The sequence below is a fragment of the Piliocolobus tephrosceles genome, chromosome 3 (genome assembly GCF_002776525.5).
Source record: "Piliocolobus tephrosceles isolate RC106 chromosome 3, ASM277652v3, whole genome shotgun sequence".
Classification (NCBI taxonomy): Eukaryota; Metazoa; Chordata; class Mammalia; order Primates; family Cercopithecidae; genus Piliocolobus; species Piliocolobus tephrosceles.
Window position 1 is genome coordinate 159,075,821 of NC_045436.1, and position 13,721 is coordinate 159,089,541.

At 32.2% G+C, this 13,721-nt stretch overlaps 1 protein-coding gene across 1 annotated transcript in view; it reads right to left on the bottom strand.

The window, feature by feature from the left end:
- The window catches only part of TBC1D19 (TBC1 domain family member 19), a 164,374-nt gene that overhangs the window by 5,715 nt on the left and 144,938 nt on the right, over positions 1-13,721 (bottom strand). Inside the window, exons 16-19 of the mRNA XM_023223043.2 lie at positions 13,298-13,330; positions 9,388-9,497; positions 7,094-7,185; positions 825-940 (exon numbers count right to left, since the gene is read on the bottom strand). Coding sequence (XP_023078811.1) covers positions 825-940; positions 7,094-7,185; positions 9,388-9,497; positions 13,298-13,330 — 351 coding nt within the window. The remainder of the gene's footprint in view (positions 1-824; positions 941-7,093; positions 7,186-9,387; positions 9,498-13,297; positions 13,331-13,721) is intronic.

Here is a 13,721-nt window from a genome sequence, read left to right on the forward strand (position 1 = left end):
AATGCTATCAATTTAAAGTATGGAAACATTCTGCCAACTTTTCTGATTCCTATCTATTGTGAAAACATTGTAATTATTATTTGAATATCCTGATAATCTCAATAATAAAATAATTGAGTCTATTGTGTACAAGGGAAGCAACATAATAGAATTAATTAGAAATATATGCTCTCTTTGTAATCATATAATTGCCTTGGGCATATATCTGTTGTAAAAACTGCTTAATTATTAAATAAAAGATAAATTTGTGACTTCCTGAAAAAAAGATGAAATAGTTTTTGGCCTGAGAGAATAAAAGGGGAAACTCAGCCACCAGGGAAGAAGTCAGAGACTGTTAGCAAAAAGGAAAAGGTTTTAACTTCATTTATAAACAGACACAGAAGAGCTGAGGTTTCAGCCATGCAGGGAGGCTTAGCCTCAGTTTGGATCTTAGGTGTTGAGATGGGGCATAGAACAGACTGCTAAGGTAGCAGGGGAGTCCAGAGTAGAAGGGAAGTATATCTACATTCTGCTGCACAGATCTCATAGGTGCTGGGAGATAGTGAGACCTAGCTGGACTAAAAGGGGAGATGGAAAGGGAAGGGAAAATGAACTTTCCTGGGAGCTGGGAAGGAAGAGAAGTAGGCTGGTATTGTGTAGTAACATAAATATATCAAGACTGCAGTTTTTGTTGGTACTTATCTTCAAAGCCCGATATATATCTATTAATTGTTCATGCATTAGAAATGACAAATAAATTCCAGTTACAGATGGTGAATGTTAGGAAGAAAAGGGACCTTATTATAGAAACAGCATGTGTTTTACAAACAAGCATTTATTCTTACCAGCAAGAATTTCCAGAGAGTTGTATCCTAGGATTCTATCCCATAAAAGCAAGAGCTGATCTGTAGCTAAGTATCCAGAGAAAGCTCGAACCATCCACTTAAATGATATACGAAGTCTATAAGCAAGGAAAAATAAAAATTAATTTACCACTGAAATTTTTTCTTATGAAAATGCAATATCAGAAGAACCCAACCAATTCTATTGTTAAGGTAACTCGTTCAAGAGTCTTAGAAATAACCTGGGCATTTAAAACTTAAGTACTTTCTTGAAAGCTGCAAAAGTTCAGTGATGAGAAACCACAAGTCCTCAAATTAGTGGTCTCAAAGTATTAAGAGGAAGAATTACACATGCTGGGTCCTCCTTTATTCTAGAGGTCAGCCTTTATAAAACCCACTTCTACATTCTGTTTTTTAGAGTGTATACTACTTAGCAATCAATGAGCTGACCTTCTGATAGTCTTAACAATTCCAGGCAATCCAAAATAATTTGAATTTTTATTCAAAATACTTGAAAGATTGTTCAATGCCTTCATATTTTCTCAATTTAATAAATTATTTTCTACATTTCAGTCAAATGGCTATATAGGATGAATAAAATAACAAGTATAAGGACAAAAATAGTTTTAAAGCTATGAGACATTAGAAACAGATTTCTGATTTCAAACTCTTCATTTTAGTTAGGAGGTTATAGAACTCTGAAGGATCAGCCAGAAAATTCAATTAAATTCTATTTCACTAAAAAAATTCTAAGATGTATGAGATCTCACTACTTACAAGTAGGTTATGTTACAATAACAATTTATCTCTGAAATCAGGAAATGAACTCTTTGGCCCTGGTGCTTTAAGAGATCAACTAGTTCCTCACATTTCTGTATTATCTATTAGCATCTAATATCATTTGACTGTCCCTGACAGGTGGTAGCCAAACTGTTTGCTGGAATTATCCTATTGTGTCAACAAACATCTGTGCTATTCTCTTAAAAGACAGAAAAGGACCCAGAGGTTGCCTTGGTTGGTGTCACTGTATTAATTATCTTAAGACTGAAAAAGATTCTCAAGTTTCAGAAATCCCTCAATACTGTCTAACTATTGTTCTAATATAACAAAGTACATGTAGGCACTAGTATTGACTAATTAAGCTTTTTGGGTGGTCTTAGAATATCTCTTTATATATACAAAAGAAACTTTGGGCCACTGGAATTTTAATAACTTACAAAATACATTTGAATTTAAAGTCAAAATTACTAACTTCAGCTAGCTTCATTTTACTCAAATTCTCATAGTGTCATATTTGAGGAATAGTGCCACACATCCCCACCCACCAATATAGAAATAACATAGCATAGCTTTTTAGAAATAAAGTTTATTGTGCTATAATTTATGTATAGTCGTCCCCCCATGGTTTCACTTTCTGTGGTTTCAGTTATCCATAGCCAACTGTGGTCACCAACAGTCCAAAAATACTAAATGAAAAATTCCAAAAATAATCCATAAATTTTAAATTGTGTGCTGTTCTCTGGTGAAAGCTCGCACGGTCCCACTCCAGACATGAATCATCACTTTGTCCAGTGTATCCATGCTGCACATGCTACCCACACGTTAGTCACTTAGAAGCCACATTGGTTATCAGGTTGACTGTCCTGGTATCACAGCCCCTGTGTTCAAGTAACCCTTATTACTATTATTTTTTACTTAATAATGGCCCCAAAGAGTAAGAGTAGTGATGCTTGTATATTGTTATAATTGTTCTATTTTATTATTAGTTATTGTAAATCTCTTGCTGTGCCTAATTATAAACTGAACTTTATCATAGTTAAGTATATATAGGGAAAAACAGCATGGTGTATATATAGGGCTCAGTACTATCCACAGTTTCAGGCATCCACTGGGGGTCTTGAAATATATCTCCCACAGATAAGGGGAAACTACAGTATAGTAGAAATTACCCTTATTAGTGTACAGTTCAATATGTTTTGTATGAAGAAGAACCAGATGAAAATTGTAGAACTGAAAAATACAATAACCGAAAAACCACACAAAAACATCTCACTAGATGGGATCCGATAGTAAAACGAGAATGATGGAGGAAAGAGACAGAGAATTTGACTATAGATCAGTAGAAAATGTTCAATCTACACCATACAGAAAAAGGATTAAGAAAAAGTGAAGGGCTATGTGTGGTGATGGCTGTAATCCCAGTGCTTTGGGAGACTGAGGCAGGAGGAATACTTGAAGCCAGGAGTTTGAGACCAGCCTGAGCAACAAAACAAGAACCTGTCTCTATGGAAAAAAAAAAAAAAAAAAAAAAAAAAAAAAAAATAGACCTGCAAGGACTTGTGAGAAAATAATAAACTTTATTTTTCATCTTCTTTTTTTCTTTTATATCAAAAGTTTCAACATTTGTGTCACTGGAATCTCAGAAGAAAAGAAGAATGAGTATGGTGCAGAAAAAAATATTTAAAGGAATAATGGGTCAAAACTTCCAAATTTGTCAAAAGACATAAACTTATAAATTCAAGCTTAGCAAACTCCCAACAGGATAAATCCAAAGAAATCTATGCCTAGATATATAATAATCAAAGTGGTGACAACTGAAAACAAAAATCTTGATAGTAGCCAGAGAAAAATAAGGATTGATATCATTTCTTCCTGAAGTGCTTGGCAGATTTTGTCAGTGAAGCCATCTAGGCCTGAAGTTTATTTGAAGGTAGAATGTGATTAAAGAAGTATATTGGCTGGGTGCAGTGGCTCATGCCTATAATCCCAGCACTTTGGGAGGCCAAGGCAGGCAGATTGCCTGAGGGCAGGAGTCCAAGACCAGTCTGGCCAACATGGTGAAACCCCATCTCTACTAGAAGTACAAAAAAAAATCAGCCATACATGGTGGCATGCACCTATAATCCCAGCTACTTGGGAGGCTGAGGCAGGGTAATTGCTTGAACCAGGGAGGTGAGGTTGCAGTGAGCCAAGATCGCGTCACTGCACTCCAGCCTGGGCGACAGGGCAAGACTCCATCTCAAGAAAAAAAAAGAAAAAGAAGAAGTATATTGTAAACCTCATGGCACCCATCAAAAACATACTTTAAAAAGTATAAAAATCTAATAGTGGAGATAAAATGGAATAAAAAAATGTTCAATTCAAAAGTAGGCAGAGAATGAGAAAAAAAGAATAAAGAGAACATGGAACAACTAAAAACATTTAGCAAGATAGTTGATTTCAATTCAATAATATCAATTATATTAAATATAAATGGTATAAACACACCAATTAAGAAACAGACTGCCACATAGGAAGACCCAACTATACTTTCAACAAGAAACCCACTTAAAAAAAGATATTGATAATATGTTAAGTAAAAGAACAGAACAGAATGTATCATGCAATTATAATTTTTAAAAAGCTGGAATGGCTATATTAATATCAGACATAGTAGATTTATTACTAGGAATAAAACAGGACACTATATAATAATAAAGTGATCAATTCTCCTAAAAACAAAGCATCAAAATACATGAAAAAAAAAAAAAAAAAACAAATACAGCACTAAAGGAAGACATAGACAAAATCCACAATTATAATTAGAGCCTTTCACATTCCTCTTTCAATAATCAATAGAAAAAGTAGGCAGAAAATTAGTAAGTGTATACAAGGTTTGAACATCATTATTAACAAACTTGATTTCCTTGATATTTATATGACATTCTGCCCAATACTTGCAGAATACAAAGTTTATTCAGGTGCACATGGACCAAGACAGATCATGTTCTGGATCCAAAAACAAACTTCAACACATTTAAAACAACTGAAATCATATGAAGCATGTTGTCTAACTGCAACAGAATTAAAACAGAAATAAATGAAAGAAAGATATCTTTCCAAATATTTAGAAATTAAACAACCTACTTTTACATAACCCATATTCAAAGAGGAAACCACAGGAGAAATTACAAAACATTTCTAATTAAATAAAAATGAAAATATAACATGTCAAAATTTGTTGGGTGGAGATAAAGAGGTAATTTGAGGGAAATCTGTAACATTAATGCTTATATTAGAAAAAAAGAAAGGTCCTCAAATCAGTGATCTAACTTCCACCTCAAACAAGCAGAAAGACAAGAGCAAAATAAATCTAATGCAAGCAAAAAGAAGAAAATAATAAATATGAGTAGAAATAAATCGAAGCAGAAAAACAACAGAGAAAAAGAATCAATGGAACAAAAAACTGATTCTTTCAGACGAATAAAATTGATAAACCTGTAGCCAGAATAATCAAGAAAACATGGGAGAATATACAATTACTAATATCAGGAATGACAAAAATGATGTCACTACTAACCCTAGAAATATTAAAAAGGCTAAGCATAGAGAATAGTATGAATAACTTTGTTTATAAATATGATAACCTAGTAAAAGACATAAACTACTGAAGCTTATTCAAAAAGAAATAGATAACCCAAGTAGTCCTGTATCCATTAAAGAAATTAAATTCAAAGTTAAAAAGCTTCCAAAAGCTTCAGTTTTTAAAAAATTGATTTCTGGCCGGGCGCGGTGGCTCAAGCCTGTAATCCCAGCACTTTGGGAGGCCGAGACGGGCGAATCATGAGGTCAGGAGATCGAGACCATCCTGGCTAACACGGTGACACCCCGTCTCTACTAAAAAAAAATACAAAAAACTAGCCGGGCATGGTGGCGGGCACCTGTAGTCCCAGGTACCCAGGAGGCTGAGGCAGGAGAATGGCGTGAACCCGGGAGGCGGAGCTTGCAGTGAGCTGAGATCCGGCCACTGCACTCCAGCCTGGGTGACAGGGCAAGACTCTGTCTCAAAAAAAAAAAAAATTGATTTCTACCTTGACAGTTAGAATTTTTACAATTTTCCTATATAGGAATTTTAATGTTTATCATGTCATTGAAATAAATTTATTTCTTTTAATGAGTAAAGTATATAAATAGGTTGGAAAAAATAAAATATCATTTTAGTTTCTAGTAATGAACTAAATGTCTTCATCCTAGTAAAGAAAACCCTACTTATACTCCAATGTTCATTTCACAATAGCAAAAAGAAGTCAATTTACTACAAGTTTAAGAATAAAAGTCTTATGTTCAATATAAAATATTTCTGAATCATGAATAGAATTTTATTTTTTAATGGCTACAAAGGAAAGGGTATCTGCTCAGTATTATCAATGGATGATATGAGGTATTATTTTATAAAGGCCATCTCTAAGATGGCTGAAATTCAATGGTACTTTATAAAAAGGAGATTATACACCTATCTATCTCTATCTCCATCTTGATTGCTATCTCCATCTTTATAATCATTCAATCTTTAAACAACTCTGCAAGGTACTAATTCTCTTGATTTTTAAGATAAATAAACTGAATTATGTTAATGTAAAGAAATTGAGGCTTTGATAAATTAAAAAACTTCACCAGGATTACAAAGCTTAACAGAAAGGGAATTTGAATCTGGATTAAATTTCCACCACTCAGCTATCTATTTGCTATGGTTTCAAGAGCGGAGAAGACAAATACTATACTATTCTATTTCCCACTAACTTCTTTTGTGGCCTCAAGGAGTTAATACTTTTTTCAAATATACCCTCTTTAATAGGAGAAAATAGCTGCACAGATAAGACAGGAAGAAAACATTGCTAAATCATTTGGAAATTGCTCTTGCTTTAGACACTGTTATTTTAAAAGAGAGAGAGAGAAAACCTATAATCTTGAAGTCCAGAGATACTATACATATTCACTTATAACTCATACTGAGACCAATGAACAAAATTCAAATTTTAGGAAGGAGAAATCACAGTGTACAACCATTGATAGGTACCTGATTTGCTTTCCTTTAACAAAAGACAGCCAACTTTAACTTATATAGTTTTCATAGGTAATTCTCTGATAACTGTGGCCTATACTGACTTAAGTTTGGTATGATCACATTTTTCAGGTATTATTTGTTTCCACAAATGTTTGCTTCAGTTTTGGCTGACACCTTTCATTATGAATAGAAATTGGTTTATTTTGGTGACTCTTGTACCAGACACAAAAATCCTAGTAAAGAAGACTTTATTAGGATTTTGGTAATTCTTTCAAGAATTTTTGGCACAATGTCATTACAATTTACTACTTGATAATTATAGTTTTATTAGGAAAATTGTTAGCTTAATTTCTCTGAAAAATTACATCTTTGCAAGTGCTCTACAATGAGGAAAAAAGAGCTTTCTGTGAAACTATCTATTCTTCAATTAGGAGAGAAAAGTACTCACGGTTGAGCCCCAATTTCTCGTAGATGATAAAAGAGTTGGGGAAGGTAAGTTTGAAGAAGAGTTTCAAACAGCAGACAGAGTGACACAATACCCTGGATACAACAATGAATTATAAGAGAAATAGACATTTTAATATTTAAAAATTAACTATGCCAACAAATTATTCAAATGGAAAATGAGAAAGACTATCAACATAAATATTCTTTATACTGTTTAAGAGTCAAAAACAGAAAATGTATTAATGGATCTCTAACATTGTGTTTAAACATAAACTTTATTTCTCTTTATTTATACTCACACATACAGATATGCTAAGGAGCCTACCTTTTCACACAATATGATCCCCACGTAAACCAGTATGTAATATGTGGAGAGTCCAAGGAAAACATCACCTTACAGAAAACTTGTCACTTTGCAAGCCATGTATTATTACTTAACCTCAGCAAAATTAGTTTTTATCTGAACGCATTCCAGTTTCCAGTTATTTCCCTAGTGCTATATAGCCACCTTCATTCTCCCTCCCTATGTCCGTTCCCCTCCAGCCTCACTCACTAGGGAAAACATCGCCTGCTTTTCTCACTCTTTCTTTGAAATCTACCCTCAGGAAAAGACTAGCAGCTAGCTGCTTGAAATTTGCATCAGGAAATTATTGAACAAGAATGTTTGATTACTTAGTATACACATATTTTTTAAAACTAAAATCTATCGTTTTTAAAAGGGCATTATTTGTGAAGTACAAAACTTAATCAATTTAAGCAGATGGTTTTTCAAGTGCATTTATTATTTGACAACTCTGAATAAAGTCTTTCTTGCAGCTTAGCATTCCTCAGAGTTGATCTTTGTAAGGAATTTTTAATCCTCTTTTTGCATTTCTAAAGAAAAAAAGACTGTCATGGTTCCAAATAATTCAGTCTGGCTGCAAGCCAAAAAAGGAGGTGACTGCCTGTAAGTTTTTACTCCACTGAATCAAAAAAAAAAGGACAGGGCAGGGCTGACTCAATCAATTCACTGAAAAAGGATACCCAGGGCCACCAGCACAGAGATAGAGAAGAAATACCCAGAGTTGCCCAGTGCCAGGCTTCAGTGCTCTGCACAGGGAGAACACCATGGGTATGTACTATGCAGCCAGTTTTTTTAAACTCTGAAGCATAAAATGGCATAGAATATGAGACTAAAAATATGATACTTAGAATGAGCATTAGAAAAGAATTACTGATCTTAATTAGTGGTCATATTTCTGATTATTCCAGATTAAATATTAAGGTAAGATAAGAACAAAATCAAGTTCTCTTAGAGATAAGAAACCCAAGATAACTGGTGTTGCTTCATTTGTTTATCTGTGACATCCTGGAATTCTGTGATTTGCCAACTTTCACTAGCAATGTATGAGAGCAAGACTGGAGATGGAGGAAGGTGAAATAGGAAAACATAGCCTTAGAATGGGGGGATAAAGAACAGCTATTTAATTTAATAGCAATAATACAGTTGCCTCTTTGGGGAAATTTAGTAGCCCTGACATATATTCCAATTGAATGTTTCACCTGGAGTAGCAGTCATGTTACCCACAGAAGGTCCAAAGGGGGAAAAAAAGCATAACTGAAATAAAATAAATACTGCTCTTAGTCAGGTTTATGGGAAAGGAAAAAAAAAGATATGATAAAGGAACAGCCATAATAAAACAGATTAAAATGTTCAACTCCTATATATATGCTTTTCCTTGATTCTTATATTGTAGGCCAAAGGATCATTTTATTGAATACAAAGAAAATATGTACTTTTATAACTGATAATTAGCCAAATATGAAATTGGCAAACAAGTGACAATTCAATGTTTGATTTTCATTAACAAAGAAGAATGATGATAATAATTATAACAACAACAGCCATTTATTTACAGAACACCTGCTAGGAGCCAAGCACTAACTACACTGAGTGCTTTGTAGACTTTTCTACAGCACTAGAGATAATATATTATTTATTTCATCTCATAGATAAGAGATCAGAAAAGAAGGTAGGCATCTTTGTTAAGAATAATAATATAGACATTCTAAATCTTGTAATATGTAAAAAAAATCATTTAAATGTAGTTGACAAGAGACTTTTTCCATTTAAATTATTACCAAAATATTTAAATATCAATTTCATCTTGTCATTTTTGCAATAGAAACACATTGCTTGACATCATAAATTAAAATTTGTTGCATTAGAATTTGAGTAGATGACTTTTTCTTAACGGAAAGAAAGAACGGATTACGGTCCAACCTAACTTGATCCAGTTTTTCTTATGAACTTACAGAAGGATGAGAAGAGATGGAATGAAGTCTGAAGAAAAAACGCACATACATCTCACGGAATATCTGATACAATTTGGAAGGTTCATGGTATAGAAAACAAAGTGGTGCAACTGAAAGAAAAAAATAATTTATAATACTGCAGAACTACTAAAATTTTAAGATAAATTTATAAAATATGACATTATAAATCACTATTTTATAGTAATCATATACACTCTTAGACAAGTTTAAAATCATACTACCTTTTTTCATTTTGAGAGGGGAATATATGCACATGTAAAGTTCAAACAGCCATTAAATATTATAAAGAAAGGAGTATATTACAAACTATTATAATCCCAATTTAACAGATGGCTAAGAATGACATTATGGAATTATACAGAAATATGAAAAATTCCACGTAACTTATAAAAACTACATAAATCAAATCTCTCCTTTTTTAAATTGAAGTAATAAGAAAATAACAACCAGGCAGCTTATTTTCACTTTCTCTCACAAAGGATTCAGGTCACATTTCAAAATTTTTAATTTTGGAAGTCAGGTAAGTAAAATAGATGATTTATGACTTTTAGAATCATGGTCTTCAATTAATTCAATTTGAAAATAAAGATTTTGAGTAATAGCTGTATACTACTGGTCTTTATCACTACATCCCCATATATATTCATCAACTGAAAACAATCTGTAGGCAGAAAGGATTTATTTCTCTAATGAATGTTGAATTGATTGCCCCCAGTCTGTAGCAATTAAGCACAGCTGGGTCAACTCAACCAGACATTCCCACAGCTGAATGTCAGAAAGTCCTGATCTTTGATTGGAGACCCACCTGAGCATGTGATTATTCTACACTGACAAAGGTGGTCATGCTTTCCATCTTTTCAAGCCTCAAGTATTTTAGGCAGCATAGAAACAAATTTATAATGCAGATAGATACAACTGCGTTACCTAAATATTAATTTTAATAAAAAATGCCTTACAAGGTAATTTCAAACAATATGTATTGGACAAGTAAGAATTTCTGGGGCTCTATAACCTGTTGGTAATGCTCTGAGGGCAGTAAGCACTAAGTAAGCAAGGAAATCAGTGGGCCAGTTGAGCTGTCTTCTTTTTGACAAAGTAAAAGGAAAAATAGTAAAATATTTTAAATTCTTTCAAACACAAAAGTTCAATTTTCTGGGATAAAGGGCAATGCACAGTATTACTAATAAATAAGTCATTAAAAATTAGCATTGCAAGTGAGAATTTTTATTTTTTCTGAAGGCAAAAGAGAAATCACTTTTGGGGGTAAATACCTAAATTCATATAAAAATAAATACTTGTATATATATAGAAAAATGTATATACAATATGTATTATATATAAAAACTTAAAAAAGACAGGTATGTCTATTTCAAGACAAATTTTAAAACTTATTTTATTATTAAATAAATTGCTACTTACAAAAATAGCCCAAATTAGGATATTTCATGTATTTACAAATAGTAACTCATCCTCTAATTGCAATAACAACCTAAGAAACAACAGTGTGGTACAAATATATATGCTATTATTATAAATCTAAGATGAAGGTTTGGAACTTCTTTATTTTAAAAAAAATGATGCAAATTTTTTCCTCCAATTTTTAGATATTGATATGTGAAAACCTGTAACCTGAGTCTGAAGATGTTATGGATTCAGTAATTATTAATAAAAATTTCCAGTGAAGGAATGAAAAGAGAATCTTAAAATAAGCAGTTTTCTATGAATATACACAATATAAAAGAAATTTACAATTAGTTTTTATTCAAGATGCCGCAGTTGTTTATGTTGAATTCCTTTATGTAGCTATGAAATGGAAAAGCTTTAGTCCATTATAGATTATATGTAAAAAAGATTCTCCATGACTTAATTTTTAATTTTAAGCATCTTTCCCTATTTTGGTTCTTCCATAAAAATAAATTTAGCTAATTATCTTTTAAACCAATTAAAGACTATACTGTAGGAATTTATGACACCATAATATACTATACAACTACAATAAAACTTCATTAATCTGCATAAATAGAAGAGCAGAAAGTATTTAAAATTACAGAAGAATTCTGAGTAAATTTTTAAATAAATTACTCCTTTTGGTTTCCTTTTTTAATGACAGCCTATCATTAAAGATCTGTATCAATGTTTAAAAGAGATAAGTATTATAATTTTAAAGAAATATAGTAACTAAAACTGAAATGGCAAAGTACTAACTAGAGTTCCTTGGGGAGGATTTGTGATTATTTTTGTATACTAGTTCTAAATAAGTGGTGGCTGGTAAAGTTTTTGTGGATGCTGAAAATAGTTTTCTAAAATAGTATAAATAAATTCTATATCAAACATTTTGCATCATTGTCAGCAAATGCTTTCCCCTTGGGTGTATAAACTGTAGCCTATTTAAATGACCATAAATGTGAATAGGCAGAGGCTGAGTCAATGATATATTTTAAACACCAGAAGATCTTTCTAAAAGATTTAAACTTTCATGACATCAAGTATCCTCCAAATCATTCAAGTACAACTTCCAAAAATGATTTACTTGAAAAATTTTTGCAGTTGGAACTACTAAAGTAGAAAGATTAAAAGGTGAACATTTTTATTATTAGATGTAAAAGTTTATATTATTAATCTTTTTTGGTTTTCTATTTTAAATTCCTCACATTTATAAGAGAAATACGCTGTGAGGTCACTATAACATTATGTATTATGTTATGAAATTGTGGTTGCCCAAGAGAATAAAGCTGAGTACCCTATAATTCAAGCCTGTCACTAACACCAAGTATAGCATAAAGTCCCTAGGTACTTTGACTCTTTTTCATTGAATGATAGTGTTATGTCATTCACCATGACCATCTGATGTTGAACACTGATGTTTACAAAGAAAAGTGTTTACTGAAGATTCTTGGTACAAAGGCGAAACATTAATGTATTTCTGTTCATTCTAAAGGTAGGGGTAGAAATAAAGGGGACAACAATCTTTAATAAGTTTATATTTAAAACTTGAAAAGTTTTAACACTTGAAAACTTAAAAATTAAGTGGCATTAAGGTGTAGAGAGTTCTTGCTTTTGCTAACCTTCATAAGCTTCTTGCATTCCTCATTTAATGACACATGAGGCCTCGTAGGCACTCAGAGCTCTCAAGCCTGCACATGCATCTCCTACATGCACCTCAGGTGACTGAATGCTCTGATGTAATTGTTGCTGTGCATATCAGTAGCCTGGAGAAATCATGAGCTGAAACTCAGTGTTGTCCCTTCCTTAGCATTCTTTCTGACCTATTATTTTTAAAAAACTCTTAAGAGAATTACTTTAGGAATTTAAGCAATCTGATTTTACACCTACTAGAGCTAAATATTAATGTGTATCTCTAGTTTCCATTGGACTAAAAAATGGTAAACCACAGAACTATTTTCACAGTATACTCTAATTCTAATCTGTCAAGCAATCACCACCTAACCAATTACGGTGACCTCTTATTTTTAATATTTTTAAACTGGACATATAAAAATACTAAACTCAACATTTTATTTCATTTTTTAGATAGGGTCTTGCTATGTTGACCAGGCTGGTCTTGAACTCCTGGCCTCAAGTGATCCTCTCATCTCAGCCTCCCAAAATGCTGGGATTACAAGCATGAGCCAACACACCTGACCTACTAAACTCAACATTTTAAAATGTTCATAATAACTTGTGGGTGATTTCCTTAACTTGTAATAGAAACAATAATTTTTAAAAATTAAGCCCCTATGGGAAACCAGCATGCATTTCACTTTATTCTTTCCTTTTTAGTCTTACTATAGTAAAATAATTATATCTGTCAGTCACTATTTTTTAAATTGACAGATAACACTGTATGTTTTTATGGGGTACATTATGATGTTTTTAAAGCCCAACTTACCATACATTGAAAATCCATGAAAAGGGATAACACCTAAAAAAAAAAAAAGTATTTCTTTTTCAATAAGTAGTAGGCCTACTGATTATTAGGTAAGCTTTAAAGGATTAAAACTGAAACAAAAAGGTTTTCTATTTTTTGCTTCGACTTTGTCCATAAATGTCAGAAAGACTTCGTGATAGTAAACAATAAAAAAATATTTTTGATAGCTTCGGAAAAGTAAACTAGAGGCTTTAAAACATATATCCAGTTAATATTCTATTGATAATATTGAGAAATCAAAACTGAATATATATATGTGTATATATATGTGTATATGTATGTGTGTATATATACACATACACATACATATACATATACACACACACAAAACAACAGGGCAAAAACATAACAAGACAGATCACAGAATTAAGTTTCAGAACTAATT